At 39.0% G+C, this 17,230-nt stretch overlaps 1 protein-coding gene across 1 annotated transcript in view; it reads left to right on the top strand.

Moving 5' to 3' along the window:
* Positions 1 to 17,230, top strand: part of Antxr1 (ANTXR cell adhesion molecule 1) — a 170,201-nt gene that overhangs the window by 13,502 nt on the left and 139,469 nt on the right. Inside the window, exon 2 of the mRNA XM_015479371.2 lies at positions 14,015 to 14,086. Within this exon, the coding sequence (XP_015334857.2) occupies positions 14,015 to 14,086 (72 nt within the window). The remainder of the gene's footprint in view (positions 1 to 14,014; positions 14,087 to 17,230) is intronic.

Here is a 17,230-nt window from a genome sequence, read left to right as displayed (position 1 = left end):
AAAACCAAATGCTGAATGTTTCCTCTGATATAAGGAGGCTGATTCATAGTGGGGTTGGAAGGAGGCGCATGGGAAGATTAGACGAACTCTAAATAAGGCAAAAGGGAGGGAGGGGAAGGGAGGGTGCAAGGGGGTACAAAACATGGTGGAATGAGGTGGATATCATTTCTCTAAGTCATGTATGAAGACACAAATGGTGTGAATATACTTTGTATATAACCAGAGATATGAAAAATTGTGCTCTATACATGTAATATGAATTGTAATGCATTCTGCTGTCATATATAACAAATAAGAATAAAAAAATTTAAAAAGAAGACTTTCAAGTTGAGAGTTTCAAGAACAGCCCCAAATCTGTAAGTAAGTTTGAAGTAAATAGTGGAACACAAGAGGGACAAGACCATCCCCAGGAAGCCCTGTTGCCATTGTGCTTCATTATAAAGAAACAGCTGCGTTGGATGGCAGAAGGGGAAGTTAAACCACAGAGGAGACACCTGTGGACATCAGGAATCTTCATAAGAGTGACTCTGTCCAGCATTACTGAGTCCCTCCCATAGACCCTAGGCCTCCTGAGGAATGGGAGAATCCTGTGTTTGATTATGTGGCTACAATGGGGATAAGGAATGAGGCCCTAGCCTCAGTACAGTGCAATGTGAATCTGGGGTAGAGACCACACACACACACATACACACACACAAAAGAAAGCGAAAGCCCTACATATGGCAAGCTAGAATGGTGTATCCATTTCCAAAACAAATAAACATTGCAAGGAAAAAGTTCCTTTGTGGAAATAATCCACAATTCTGTTGCATTCCCCATTCTCCCCTGATTGATAAAACAACATAAACTCACTTAGTCATCAAGACCAATGCCCATTCCCTAGATTAAGTTCTTGGAGAAGTATATAAGTATGAGATGATGCAAAGAAACAATATAATACGTGTACACATATAAATATATGTATATTAGATACATACATATCAAATGATATGCATATACATATGTACATATCAAATATAGTTTGGAGCTCAGTGACACCTATCATATACAAGGATTAACAATAGAGCCCGCAAAATTTTAGTAAAGTAAGTGATTAAACAAAACTCTTGAGGTAAAAGAAGAATGTATTAATAGAAAGCATTTTCAGTAGTGAAAAAAAAAGGTCAAATTATAGAACCATGTGACTTCATCAAGGTTAAATAAAACAAGAAAACTGTGAAACACATTAAAATATGAAATGAGAAGACAAGGAAACCTAGAACAATTCAGGAAGTATAAAATAAGATAGTCGATTTTTAAAGTCACCTGAGAAGCAGTCAAGAGCAGATGGCAATGCAGAAAATGAAATAAATGATAAAGGCACATTTGAGGAATTCTCATAATTTGAACAGGAAACTGATTTAGTTAGATAAAAGTGATGAGAGAGAAGATGATACATAGAGAATGACAAAAAGAGATATTCAAAGTTACTGGATATTTTTCATTGTGGAAATATAGTCTAGAAGAAACATTCAAAGAGAATTTTTCTGATTTTAGAAAAAAGAATATAATGCTAAGAAGATGCAGATTGAATAGACTCACCAAGTAACAATTGAAATTAATTAATTTTTAAGAGACTAAATAATAAAAAATTTCCTGGTGTACATTTTTTATTTTAAGGACTAAAGAAGAATCATACATGAGAAGAAAACAATGCCCTAAAAAAACTCTTCAGTGTTAAATGGAGAGAAAATGTGATTGACAAAATTCATCTTTTATGATGGGTAAAATTATTCTGGTGAATATTCGGACTAACAGGTGTACCTAACCAAGTGTTACTTGCAAGTGAAGAAAATATGAAAGCATTTCCAATAGATATGCATTCTTCTAGAAAGGAGAATACAGATCATTTGCATCAAGACATTATTATCCAAAAAGCAAATCAAGTTTTAAAAAGACATTTATAATAGTTGTCACATAAAAGAAGTGGTAATGACCATGGAAACCTTTTCAGCAAAAGTAGGTCTTATTAGTATTTTCAATAAGTGTTGAGTTGACAGCCTCTTTAGCACACGTGAACAATCTGTCATGAGAAAGGAACAAATTGAAAATGAGATTTTTGGAGAAAAAGCCTACAATATTTCTGAATATTCAAATCCATTGGCAGCCCTGACTGCCCCACTGAATACTGCAAAAATCAGATCTAGTATATCTGAAGACAGGTTGAGAAACTTTTTCCAGAACTTAAGCAGAGGTATGCAAAAATTAAAATTATGAAGAAAGAGCTTAGAAATACAAAGGATACCTCATGGATGTCAACAAGAATTCTATGAAGAGAGCCTTTATGAGAAATACCACAGAAAACAGTCATGACACAGATAGTTTTCCTGAGCTACAGAAAGAGCAGAGTCTTCAGATCCAAATGATGGATGAAGTACTCAGCCTGATTTTTCAAAATGATCAATAATTTTAAATAAATCTTAAAATATATTAATAAATAGGGAAAATGTGCATTCTTCCAAAAAGGAAAATAAGAGGCTTCTCCAACCGAAAGAAAATGAGACTTGATTGGCTTTATTTTTTTTAACTCTACAGTAAATGCTCAAAAGCCTCAATTATTATAATCTTGAGTGAAATATGGTTTTTAAATTCCTTAGCCAGCATTTCTCAGACATGCAAAAATTCACAATGTATGCCATCCACAGGCCCTTGCTGAATAAAATACTTGAAAATACTGTATGTCAAAATGGAAAATATATTTGAAATAAAGTATGAGAAAAAGACATGGCATAAAAGAACCAGAAATAAGGAATGGCCTTAGAAAAGTTAAGAAGTAATAATAATGTTATTATTATGTAGCAAGACACAAACTTTAGAGAATAGATTTTCAAAAGACAAACTGTATTCAAGATAGCAAAAAATAATTGCTCTTACATTTATACATACATGGATATGTAGTTTATTTTTAGCTTCCAAAATCCTCTTCTTCCTCCTAAGTCCAACTACTAAATCCCCAAGTCTGGAACACAGTAGTAATAATCACCCAATCTTGTTATTTTTTAGACATTCCCTTAGTTAAGATTTCCCCATTTAGATTTTGCCTTTCCCTCACCAACAGAATCTGGGTGTTTGAGGGTGGGGGTGGCTGACTTATCCTGGTGAGGAGATCATTTGATTCCAGACCAGTTGATTTCATGGAAAGTTCTAAGACATCTTTAAGGAACAGAAAATAAACAGGAAAAGATAGAGCATTTCTCAGTTTATTTAGGAAGCTAGCACAAATCAGACGTCAATAGCTATCAAAGATAGTATGTTCACAGGCAAAACTTTTGAATATAAACTTTCAATCCTAAATTAAATACATTTCCAACAAAACTAACAGTATAGTAAAAGAATACTATGTTACAACCCAGTGAAATTTATCCTAGAAATGCATGGATGCTTCAATATTTAGAAAATATTTTAAGATAACTCACATTTATTTTGACTGCTGGAGATGAAAACCACATTATCTCAGCCGAAATCTGAAAGACATCTGTCTGAATACTTCCACGTTCCAGGGACAGAGAAGATATGAATAGTAATTAATCAAGCTGATTTAATAAATATATTTTGAACCCCATGCCCCTCAGAGAATAAACTTTCCTTTCAAATGCCCATGAAATATTTATTAGGTCACAAAGAATGCCTCCATGTATATCCCAAGGCACAATTTTTTTCCAGTTCACATTCTCAGTAATAAATAACAGGAAATGAGTGGCGAAGTACACTAAAACTTCAGTTATCAGGGCGGGGAAATATAGATTTTTTTTTATATTAGCTTGTCATGAGAAAGACATGATAGTGGATATAAGGATAGCAAAAAATAGAAAGTAACTGTCTGAGACAGAGGTTGGCAAACTATGGCCTTTAGTCTGTTTTTGTAAATAAAATTTTATTGTAGCATAACCACATGCATTTGTTCTCCTACTGTCAATGGCTGCTTTTGTGCTGCAAAAGAACAGTTCAATAGTTGCCATGGAGACCGTAGGCCGGCTCCCATCAGCCTAAAATATTTACTGCCTGGCCCTTTGGAGAAAAAGTTCACTGAATCCTGGGCTGAGAACCTGTAACTCAATAGAGAATGGGCCGAAAATAATGATACAAGGGTTACCTTCATGAGTGTGGACCTGTACTGTCACCCAGGACCCTTGTTTACAAAACATTTGACTTAATGGGCTACTAGAACCATCTTGAAATTCTCAATACTTTTCAAAGAGGCCCTGCATATTTGTTTTACACTGGATTCTACGAATTATGTAGCCAGACCTAACTGATACAAAGAAACCCAAAGGAACAATAAATTTTTAAAATTGTGGCTTATAATTAAATACTTCCAAATTAAAACTATAATGAAATCATTTAGTCCTTCCTCTGCCACCTCACTGCATGGTCTGGTTTACCTTGATGTGGACACAGTCTGTAGGACAGTTGCCTCCCTAAGACCTAAACATGAATCTCCCATTCTTGGCACCTGCCACCCTCTCTCTTTTCATAATTCTCAAGGAACAGAAGGGGCAACTGAGAACTCTCTATTGCTTCTGTCTTCTTCCTTTAGCTAAAGAATTCAGAAAAAAAAATCTCCCTTTGGACAAAATCTTATTTCCAAACCACCTATCTTGCTGCAAAATCACGTTTTAAATCTCAAATATTAGCTTTTTCTTCTTTGCATCACTGCTTGAAACAGCCAATCTCCCACCCCTCGACTGTGGTCCCTGGCAGATGGATGCCTTGGACAGACATGGTGTGTTAGGTCACTTTCTGTACAAATGCCAGAGAAAAAGAGCACAGTAAAGTGTTAAAATATTCCCCCTAATATATATAAAAATATAGTTATAAAAATGTTCAACATATTGCTGTTAAAAGTGAAAAAAAGGAAGCTATCCAATGTACAAAAAGGAATTAATGGTAATAATAATGTATGTATAATATGCAGATCTTGGAAATGATGCTTGGGAACATTATTTAATGAAAATTAAAGTTGTGTTCATTAACCATACTAACAGGTAAGAAGAGCAGGAATAATAACCTATAAGTGGACAAAGTGTACATGCCTAGAGGAAAAGTCTAGAAACTGAGTCACTATAATATGGGCAGTGATTATACCTGCAATGTGGGATGATAGGTGATCTTCATTTTCTTCTCTTTGCTTGTCCCCTCCTGTTCCGGTTTCTAACAATGAACATGTTGCTGTAGTGATAGAGTATTTTAAAGTCCACTCCTGTAGTGCCCTCATTCTGAGTCACTTCCTCCTAGGTGATAATATCCATAGCCACTCTTTGAAGGGAGGCAGAGTGGCTCTTATGGCCTCATCTCTGAATGTGGAGAGTGTGAGAAATAAGTCACTGCTGTGCACTCCATTATGGGAAATATCTTCTGGGCAACTAACCCATTGTCTGTGTTTTTTTTTTGTTGTTGTTGTTGTTCCAATTAGTTATACATGACAGTAGAATGTACTTTGACACACCATACATAAATGGAGTATAATTTCTCATTCTTCTGGTTGTACATGATGTAGAATCACAATGAATCGTGTACTCATATATGTAGATAGGGTATTAATGTCAGATTCATTCTACTGTCTTTCTTGTTTTTTTTTGGAGGGGTGGGAGTACCAGGGTTTGAACTCAGGGGCACTCAGCCCTATTTTGTATTTTATTTAGGGACAGGATCTCACTGAGTTGTTTAGTGCCGCACTTTTGCTGAGGCTGGCTTTGAACTCACAATCCTCCTACCTCAGCCTCCCGAGCCACTGGGATTATAAGTGTGAGCCACCAAGACCGGTATCCTTCTCTTATATTGAATTTGCACCAAGAATACCAATAGTTGATATTAGGAAATGTTTCTAGGCTTTTCCTGCTGTGTGTGTTTATGTGTTTGTGTGTGTGTGTGTGCATGTGTGTGTTTGTGTTGGAAAAGGTAGAGTGGGGATAAAGGAAACAGATATTTTGTTATAATATTGTTTTGATGTGACTCATGGAAAAAAATACACATTACATCTTAATGCAGCACATATGTGATGCACATAATTGACCAAAAGTTTCATGCAACATTGCTTTTTGTTTCTACATGCAGTATATTCTGATATTTCAATTTTATTATTATTCTTCTTTAAGGTTGGCAATATCCCACCAAACTGATTTCCCAATTCACAAGTAGATTGCATTCTGCAGTTTAGAAGTCATTGTTTTCAAATCAGTAGGGCGGGGCTGGCCATCCTGGGCTGGGGTCTCCACAACCCAGGAAAGAGCAGGATGGGTGGTCTCAAACTCAAGAGTACAGTACTTGGGGACTGGATTTGGGGCTGGGCTGGTATCTAAAGAAGTTGGAATGGAGACAAAAGTCAAGCTCAACCTCTGTGAGCAGAAGGGATGTTTGGCTGTGACCCCAGACAGTAACAGGAGGACAAAGGCTGAAGGCGTGGGCAGGCTTACGGTTCCAGCCAGTTAGGGTGCAGTGTGAGGTCACAGGAAGGAGGAGGCCAAGGAGGAAGCGGGGGAGAGGGGCACACTAGCAGGTGGGTGCAGCATCTCTGAACTAATTGTGGGTCCACTTAATGACATGTGAGGCTGCTGATATATCCATGGCCTTCCCAGGTTGGCTGGGGACCTGTATGGTTCACTGAGGTCATTAGTGACTTCAGCTGGGTGAGGCTAAAGAAAAGCAGGGGCTGACAGTTTTATAATTTCCACCCTTAGAGCTATTCTGCTTTTCTAGATTAAGAGACTCTGGCTGATGGTTGCAACTATAAGCCGCCTTCTTCCCTTTTATTATATTCAAATCTATATGCAAAAGAAAGGGGGACAATTTCAAGCCAGTTTGGCCCATTTAGTCCTGACTCTGGTGTGGCTAATGGAAAGAGCCTGTGTTTTCTGAGGTGCTAAACCACAGAGAGGCTTGTGAACTCTTATAAACACAGAACAATGCATTTTTTTTAATCCAGAAAACAAATCAGAATAAAATTTAGAGTTCTTTTTTTTTTTTTAGAGAGAGAGAGAGAGAGAGAGAGAATTTTTTTAATATTTATTTTTCAGTTTTCGGTGGACACAACATCTTTATTTTATTTTTATGTGGTGCTGAGGATCAAACCCAGCACCCCGCGTATGCCAGGAGAGCGCATTACCGCTTGAGCCACATCCCCAGCCCAAATTTGGGGTTCTTATTTTGCTCCTACTTTTTGCATATTAGACCCTTGGAAATAATTGAATGCAATGCCTGGTTCCATGCAGAATTTCTCACTGGGAACACACAGTGAGTGCCATGTCACAAAACTTTCTTAACTTCTTACCATGTTCCAAACACTGGAGAGAGCATAGCAAAACAAAAATAAGAAACTCTGGCGCTGCCCCCAGCAGGGACTCTCCTCAGACCACTAGTGAGAACTGGTGACTGTCCCTTCCATAGGTGGTGAGTGAGCTCTTCTGCAAAGGCACATCAGCATGAGAGGGTATGGACTCTGACCTGGAGTATTGAATTGAATATTAACCAAGTGCCCAAAATCCCAAGAGGAAGCCTGTACCTTCCACATCCTCCTGATATCCAGAAGACACGTGGAAATCTTCAGGGACTAGAACTGTTTATGAGTTAGGATTTGACGACACCAAAATCAGAGACCTTTCACATTCACTGATTTCTAGAACGTGGCACTGTAACTCTCTGTAACTGCAGTTTACTCAGCAATTATGTGTTAAAAGCATTTCTGGAAAGAAAAATATCCACAACTAAGTCCAATGGAACATTTTCGAGTCTTATTTGTATTTGGACTCAGAAGGAATTTTTTGTTTCTATCTAACAGCTTGGGACGACAACGTCTGGGCAAGCCATAGCGTCTGAATATATTATTGGGACTCCATAGCTAGAATTTAAAATCATTAACTCTTAAATAGGCTGGCATGATAAATGAGATGTTTTATATAGTGTAAAGTGGAGAGAATCTGGAATTGGATTCACTCACTGCCGTTCATTTCTCCAACCAATATCTGGCTTCTTCCAGCTGCGACTAGGACTCCACTTAGATCCTTGGGGTTGAGAAGAAGCCAAGGGTCTGAATTACCCAGAGTTGATTATTCTGGGAATAGCCCCTGGGGCAGTTTCCAAACCACAAAGTCGTTCACAAGGCAAAAGGCAAGGGAGACATGCATTATGCAGCAGAAAATTCAGACTGAGACAAAGTCCCATCATGCGCATCACCCTGGGAAAGGGGCAGGAACTCTACTGGGTTCCCATGAGTATTTGCTAGAGGGTCAGATGATGAGCTTTGATGCTTGAGGACTGTACAGCTCAAATATGGCACAAGGGGATATATTTTGGTGAAGGCTTAGTTAATTATGTAAGAAATGATCACTTATATATACATGTACACATACGAAACAACAAACCTCAACATTGACTGGGCAGCTGTTAGCAGGGATGAGGTGGGAAAAAGGGGCCTGTCAGTACCATCCGGCCCCCAGTTTGTGTCAAAGCTTCCATTTTCTTCTTGAGAAAATTTGGCATCTGCCCATTAGAAGAAAGGGTTTTGATGACCCCAGATTTAAAAAAAAAAAAAAAATTAACACCCAGGATAGTCCTTTGGACCTGTCTCTCTACCTAGCATCAACAAATCCAGTGAATCTCAAAATCATATAAATTTTACATGTCAGTTGAATAGAATAGTGAAAATGAAATATTTTTTAAAATTTTTTAATTTGTTTTAATTAGTTATACATGAGAGTAGAAAATGAAATGTTTTAAGACAAAATAAAGTGTGCCTTTTCTTCAGGTGACCCTGTTTAATAAATCAAGGAATGTGAATTGATTTGTGGGCTGTAAAATAGGGCCAATCCTTAGAATTAAGAAATTATAATCCAAAGAAGGGAGGCGGGAACAGTGTCCCGATTTTAGTTTGAGTTCCTATTTCATTTGTGTTCCTCCCAGTAAAATTTCCTCAGTGCAGATATCTCTACTGGTGAAGAAATAGTCACAGTTAGAGGAGGTATGGGGATTCCCCATTTATCCTTAGGCATCTTACCCTACTCCTCAAATTTCAAATTCTGTTAATATAGACCAAAAAACAGCATTGCATTTCAGAAGTAAGTGTGGATCTTCTTCAAGGAAATCTCTTAAGCCCTGTGCAAAGGAGATGTAGATTCTGGATTTGACTATGACTGCTAGACGGTCATGTGCAGCCTCTTCTAAGGCACATGGACATTGTGGGGCCACTCACCTGCTAGAACCTCACCTAACATTCCCAGGGCCAGAGCATCTACCCAATGGCTAAAGAAGAGCCTCCAGGACCCAGTCTTAGAGATTCAAAGCATACAAGGGAATCCTGTTCAAGAGGATGGCTGAGGTCCGGATGAAATGGTTTCCAATGCTTTAAAAGCCCGAGGCAAAGATGTGCTTTTCTGGTGAGCTCTTTGGAGACTCCCAGCAGCCATTGTTTATTGAAGCCACTGTTGATGGTCAGGCAGACCCAGTCACCATGGAGCAATGGGAAAGCTCCTTAGTTTCACACAGGGTCACAGGAATTGTGTGGAGCCATCTGAATCCCAAACCCAGGTTGCTTATTCAAGCCAAGGTGATTTCACTTGTTGGCCAACAGGTTGGTAGAGGACCAGGAGGCTTCCATGAGAATAGAGGCATCCATGAGATTTAGGAGCTTGAGGAAAAATATGATCATGATTGACTACCAGACAGTGGTGACAGCACATGGTGCCCCGGGAACCTGAGGCAGGCTCAATGAGTCCCTCTCTGTTGGTCAAAAGCAACAGGTGGCACCAAGCTGAGTCTTAGACAACGAGTAGGAGTTTGCTAGTGGGGACAAGATTGTCCCAAACAGACGGTACAAAGGCTGCAAGAAGGGAACCAACAAAAGAGATTGCTGTACCTCTTGCTCATCCTGACCCCTGCCCCTTCTCCCCAACGCCTCACCCCATCCTCCATGGGCCCTATGGTGCTGCCACATGAATCTGCTCCATCCTCCCCAGCACAGCCTGGCCTGGCCTACTTCAGTGTTTCATGAGGGTGCTCTTTCTCCCTTGTCTTCCCCAACTCTAGCCATCCTTCCAGATCCAGGTCAAAGACCGTCCCCTCCTCAGAGCCTGCATAGACAAGCAAGCCATTCCCTTTTCTTTGTTTCAAAAGCACAGACCTCAATAATACTTGTCATGACATGTGACATTTTAATTTATCTGTATCCCCCGTTCCACATTGAGTTCTTAGAGAGAAAGCACTATTTCTTATGCATCTGTGCCTGTTGGGCAGCCCAATAATAGTGCTAGGCAATAAATTATGTTTGCAACTTGAGAAATATGAAATCCTCGGTATAATTCCCCTGTTGCTGCTGGTTATACCAAATACTATCTCAAATTAGACGAAGTAGGGTTTAAAATCAGTTCATAAAAATAGAATTTTATTGAATATCTCTTATCTTTATATGGAAGGACCCAGGATTTTGATTGTCTACAGAGTCTTTTGTAAAATTCTAGAACAATGTATATTCTTTTTTTTTCTTTTTTTGGTACTGTAGATTGAACCCAGGGATGCTTAACTACTGTGCCACATCCCCAGTCCTTTTTTATATTTATTAGAGACGGGTCTCACTGAGTTGCTTAGGGCCTCACTAAGTTACTGAGGCTGGCCTTGAACTTGCAATCCTCCTGCCTCAGCCTCCTGAGCTGCTGAGATTACAGGTGTGCACCACTATGCATGGCCAATCTATGTTCTTAAAAAAATAATAAAAATTTAATAAATATTCATGAGTTCTCTATATAAAATAAGTAACTATTAACAGATTTTCACATTTATTTTAGTGGGTTTTTTTTTTAAAGAAATATGCAGTGTGTGTGTGTGTGTGTGTGTTCACAGATTACATGTTGATGGATATTGAGGTCATTTGTAATGCCTGTAATCCCAGCTACTCAGGTGGCTGAGCCAGGAGGATCACAAATTCATGGCCAGCCTAGGCAATTTGGCAAGAGCCTGTTTCAAGATAATTTTTTTAAAGGGCTGGGGGTGAAGCTCAGCAGAAGAGCACTTTCCTAGCATGTGTGATATCCTGAGTCCAATTCCCAGCATTCTTACCTCCTAAAGTTGGGGTTATTTATAACACTTTTCTGTGGCAAACAATGCAGCAGTCACCATCCTTATTACACAAAATCCTTCTGCACGTTCCTTGTTTCCACAAATGATAATCCTGGTCTTAGGAAATGCTTACTTTGAACCACACTACGCATTCCCAAATGGCTCTCCAAAGCAGTTCCATCAATTCCCATGTCTATCAGCAATATAAGAGGATTCCATTTTCTCACCAACACAAATATTGTCAGACATTTTCCAAATCTGAATGGTGTAAAGCGGTATTTCACAATTGTTTATGCATTTCTATGTTTACTAGAGGAGTTGAATATTTTTCAAATGTTGATTTCCCATCTTTTGTTTTACATAATCATTGCAAACATCTTTCATTATTTTCTTGTCTTTTAACATGTTTATGATATCTTTTATCATTCAGAAATGTAGTGTTTAGAGTAAACTACATAATGCTTTTATTAAGAAATGATTTTTAATTTTCCATACCTACTTTGAGAACCCCTGTACTGATCTGAGGGCATAAGAATCATTAATAATTCTCACAGGTTTAAAAAAATTGTGTTTTTTCCATTAGATTTAAAATATATCTAGGGTTACATTTGGTAAGAAATAGCAATTTAACTTTTTTTTTTTTAATTTTAAAGAAAACTGTTTGTCACGAGATCTTGTGCCAGAGGATTTATTCTCCCTCCTAAATCTGAATTGTCTCTCTTCCTCTGTAGCTCACATAGGTTGAGATTTGAGCTCTGTCAGTCAGCTTTCTGTTTCTGTAACAAATACCTGAGAAAATCAGCTTATAAAGAGAAAAGGTTTATTTTGGTTCAGTGTTGGAGATCTCAGCCCATTGTCAGGACTCCTTCCTTTTGGACCAGTGGTGTGGCAGCATATCATGGCAGGAGTAAGGGGTGGATGAAGCTGTTCACCTCAGGTGGCCAGGAAGCAAAGAGAGAGGAGGAAGAGGCTGGGGTCTGGCAGTCCTCTTCTAGGGCATACCCAGCCTCTTCTAGGGCATGTCCCTGGCAACCTAATACCTCCCACTAGACCCCAACTCTTAAAGTTTCTACCCCCCCTCCCAGTAGCACCAAGTTGAGGGCCAGTCTTCAACACTTGGACCTTTGGGGGAATCCCAGATCTGAACTCCAGCAGGCTGCCTATGCTGATGCATTCACTCTCTGGGATGTTCTATGCCAGGTATACAGGGGTCGTTATATTTGATAGGGAAATCCCTCTCCCCTTGTTCTTCTTTTTCAGCATCATCTTGAATAGTTTTCGACTTTTGATTTTCATTTCATTTTACAATCAGTTTTTAAGTTTCACAAATTTTTTTTTCAGTATTTTCCCTAGAATTGAAATTATAGGTAAACTTGGGGAAAGTGAGGCATCCTTAGCATATGGAGTCTTTAATTATATGACCATAACATACTGTGTCACTTTTTTCATGTAGAAAAAAAAATTTCTCATTTCTGGATATGAGACAGAGAAAAATCATACTCTTCATAGAGATCCAGAGTCAATCAAAATAAGAATTCTTAGGAATACTGTATCCTGGGAAGAAGGACGTAAAATCTACTTTGCCCATATTCCTCTTAAATGTCTATAAAATAGTTTGAGACAAGGAAAACATAGCAACAAGTAACTCTGTAGAAACTAATATTGCAAATAGATGAGTACAAAAAAAGTAATCAAAACCTAATGGGAAAGGTTTGAAATACAGTAACAGAAGCAAAGTCTGAACTCAGCAATTATTAGATAGCAGGCAGAGATTTAGGGCTCAGCTGACACAGACCAGTAGGTGAAAGGAAGAAGCATCTCAGCAATAGGAAGGAGTGGGTTTGAAGAGAAAAAGCTAATATGAACTCACTGTAGCAGAATGAATACAAGCCCTGCAGAAAACACATGGGAGCAGGACACGGTGGTGCACACCTGTAACCCCAGTGGCTGCGGAGGCTGAAACAGGAGGATCATGACTTCAAAGCCAGCCTCAACAAAAGCAAGGCACTAAGCAACTCCGTGAGACTTTGTCTCTAAATAAAATGCAAAATAGGGCTGGGGATGTGGCTCAGTGTTCTCAGTGGTCAAGTGCCTGAGTTCAATCCCCAGTACCGCCTCATGTCCCCACCCCCACAAAAAAGAAAGAAAACACATAGGAGCTAAATTGAAGTGGTAGGTCATGATAATAGTGAAACAGTAGTCAGATTTAGGAACTAAAGAAGATCCTTCCCATATCTAAAATCCTGTGATTCCAAATGTTCTGGAAAAACAAATTCCCTCTTTTCAGCAAGAGAATTCCTTTTTAATATAATAAAAAGCAGAATAAGAGTGTTTTTTTTGTTGTTGTTGTTTACAATATGAGGAATCACATTAGATTTCCTTAAACGTTTGACTGTCTGTACCTTCCTGAAAAGAACTCTACCAGTTAATTAATGATTTTTTTGATTCCTTGCTAATATTTTATTTAAGGATTTCACATCTATATTTACAAATGAAGTTGGACTCTTGGGAGTTTGTGTATCTTTGTTTTCTCTATGTTGATTTCACTTAAAAGAACTGGAATAACTTCTCTTCTGCCAGCAGAGAAATAATTTAAATAGCACAAAAATGACCATTTTGCAAAGATTTGGAACTGACCTATGAATCAGTGTTTCTGTGTGGTTGTGTATTTTTCAGTGCATGTATGAAAAACACATCAGTATGTGGAGTAGCAGTGGGGATGGTGGAGATGGAGTTGGGAGAGTTCTTGAACAAAAATGTTAAGAACTCTAACAGGAGTCTAAACCTCCTTTCGGATAATTTCCAAAGTTACCAAGATAGTGAGCCCTGCTAATGGATAAGTCAAATGTAAAATGATAGAATATGAAGAGAAATAGCATGAGATGAAGACAAATGAATTCCTGAGTCAACAATACCTGTTCTGTCTTCCTAGGTCAGGAAGCGTGCTTCATCACTGGAATGAGATCTACTACTTTGTGGAACAGCTGGCTCATAAATTCATCAGGTGAGAAATGCAGTGCTTTGACTTCTCTTATAGTTCTCTGCCATGAGTAAAACCAGTCTATCATGTTGTTGTGCAAATTCCTAACCACTTTGGGGATGCTTTTTGACAAAGGTGAACTACCAAGTCTTGGATCAGGGACAATTTGTTTTGATCCATGCCATGTATTAGAGTAACTTTGGCTTAGTGTTGTCAGGAAGAGCCAGATTTAAATATAAAACCAAAAATTTTAATGTTTTTTTCCTCTGTTGTTGAATAATGTATGCTTGTTAAAGGATCATTAACATTCTTTCTATACAGTGCATCATGCAGGAAGAGTGGGCACATTCTAGCAGACTTGTATGTAGGGTGTATCAGGTGTAAACTACTTATCTCAGTTTGTCCACAGCTTCCTGTTTTTCAAACCAAGAGTCTCCCTGGAACACACCTTAGTCCTGGGTAAATTGTCATGGTTGCTCGCACCAGCCATGTACCCTCTCAGGTACAATTTTCTGAGCATCCTCTACACCACTCTCCCAGATAGGTTTAAACCTGGTCAAGTTAAATATTGGGGGAGTCCTCGAGGTGCTGCTTTCTATTAAGTATGGTGCCCATGAGTCACATTTCACTCTCCCTGGTGTAGCCTCCAAGGGATAACACAAGTTGCAGTTCTGTGGTTGTATTCTATTCTTTATCTCGGAATACAGGTTATCCTTTGAGCCTAGGTAGTGACAGACATGCTTCTCCCAAATTCAGTTATGGATCAACACATACCTAACTGCCTAATTAGAAGGAATGGATTAGGAAGTGGCCTGTCCTCAATGCCCAAAATTGGAAGCTGCAGCAGGAGTCATTTAGACTCTGATGATTTGGGGAAAACAAATGCTAAAGGGAGGGATGGGAGTAAAAATACAGGGAAAAGAGAGAAGCAACATATGAGTGGTATTGCAAAATATGTAATAGGATCATTGAGACTTAGAATTGGGAAGAACAACTTCCCAATCTGTCTTAGGAGGCCTTCAGCAACCCGTATTTTGAATAGCTCTGGAGAGAAACTACTGCCTGTTGAAGCAAACAATCCAGTAGCTGGACAATTTCAGTTTTCAGAAAAGTCTTTTTGTCATTGAGCCAAAATGTCCTTTCCTGCACTCTCACTCATTGGTCCTTTGGAGTGTCTTAAAACACATCTGTCTCCAGACATTTGAAAGTATGTGCTCTGCCTCCATTTTTTTCCCTCAATTTCTACTCCCTCTGAAGCAGAGAAGTCCAGTGGGACAGGCTTTGAGGTTAGGCAGATGTGGGTTTGAATCCAAGCTCCATTATGCAACCATAGCAGTCTACTTACCTTAGCTGACCCCTGATTTCCATGTGGAGATTATCAAAAGAAACTGTGTGCAAACTTACTAACCCAGCACCTGGCTTAGAGTGGGCACACATCTCTCCTGCAGCTGTCCCTGTCTCTTCACTATCTTAAAGTCCAAAGAAGGGGAAGGAAGGAGGGACTAATCCATTCCCCTTGCTTTATAAATGAATAACTAAGGACCAGAGAAGTTGGTGTGACTTAATCCAGACCATGAGCCACTTTCCTCTGGCTGTCTGTCACCTCTGTCCTCCTTGGTTATGGCCCCCTCAAAGTCTGACACTAAGGTATTACCATCATGGAAACCCCATGAGGCAGGGATGGTATTTTGTTGTCTGCTGGAGCCCAAGTGCCTGTGACTGTGGCAGACCCAGTAGCATATACATGCTCAATCAGTATTTTCAAATAAGTGAATAAAGGATGATTTTTATTTATTCATTTTAAAGAATAGTCTAAGACATTGATACTGCATGGGGAAGATGCATTCATTAACAATGACTGACATCAATGGAATCCTTAATATTTCAAGTCCTTTTATTTATCTTGATCCGCACCCCTCCCATCTTCTTAATAATGATTCTAGTTCTGCACCACTTTCTTCAAAATGGAAATTCCCAAACTATACCTCATACCCCTCATTATCAGAAAAGAGTCTACCTCATTAAGGACCCAGAGAAGAGTAAACGGAATGATGACCTCAAGTTCCAATCTTACTCCTTAGAAGATGCTTGCACGTCTTTCCCACCAGTGTCTGAGAACCAAGCAACCCCTTGTAGACAATCTCTCCATTTTGGTCCCACTTAATACCATTATCTCTAGTCTCCTGTGGGTCCTTGTTTCACTTTTGTATCTTCCTCTACTTTTCCCTGGCTCCTTCCTCTCCTTCCTCGCAGTCTACAGACATAAACTAACCTTTCTTGCTTCTTGTTCCCCGCAAAATCAATGACAACAAATCTCCTGATTAGCCCTTCAGTGTTGGCGTTGGTCCGTTATTTGGCTCATCTCCATTCTCACTGTAGATACTGTCTCTGAACAACTTTGCCACATCATAACAGTGTCCCAATAACTCACAAAGTTAAATTGTCTCCAGCCTAGACTCATACACCAGTTGTGTCCAAGACATCAAATCCAACCTTTTCAGAGCCAAACTCAGTAGCAGCGAAGGCAGTATAATAGAGTAGTTAAGAGCCCAAATTCTAGAATCAGAGCTTCCAAGCCCCAGCTCCACCGTTCACCCACTGTGGAACCTGAGGAAAATAGTTTTTAATCTTTCAGAGCCTCAGTTTCCCTTTATGGAAATGATGAATAACAATAGTGCCAATCCCATAAAGTTGTTCCAAGCTTAATGAGATCATACAGCCAAATCATGATAGTGTGTGGCACATAGTAAGAACTTGTTGAGATTGGCCCTATTATATTACTACCATCATCATGATTATAATTATCATTTATAACATGGTGTCCTGCTGCCCAACCAATGGTGAGGTGGTAGCAGGTAGCACAGGATCAGGGCAGAGAACTGAAGTTAGTTTCGAGAGACCAGTATTCAATTCACCATGTACTACTTAGGCTCCTACCAAGAACTAAACACCATGCTAAGGGTTTCTAGAGATGTGTCAGATATGTAGAAATAATGTAGACTCTATCCTGGAAACAGTAGGAACCATTAGAGTTTTAAAGCAGATAGGTGACAAGATCTGGAAAATAATTGGGAGATAAGTGTGAAGAATTAATTGGAGCAATGAATGATGCTAAGCAAGGACATGAGCTATGAAGGAACTGCAGTGGTCAGGTGATTGAGGTCAAGG

This window comes from Marmota marmota, unplaced genomic scaffold, assembly GCF_001458135.2.
Source record: "Marmota marmota marmota unplaced genomic scaffold, marMar, whole genome shotgun sequence".
Classification (NCBI taxonomy): domain Eukaryota; kingdom Metazoa; phylum Chordata; class Mammalia; order Rodentia; family Sciuridae; genus Marmota; species Marmota marmota.
This window is presented reverse-complemented; position numbering and strand designations above follow the sequence as displayed.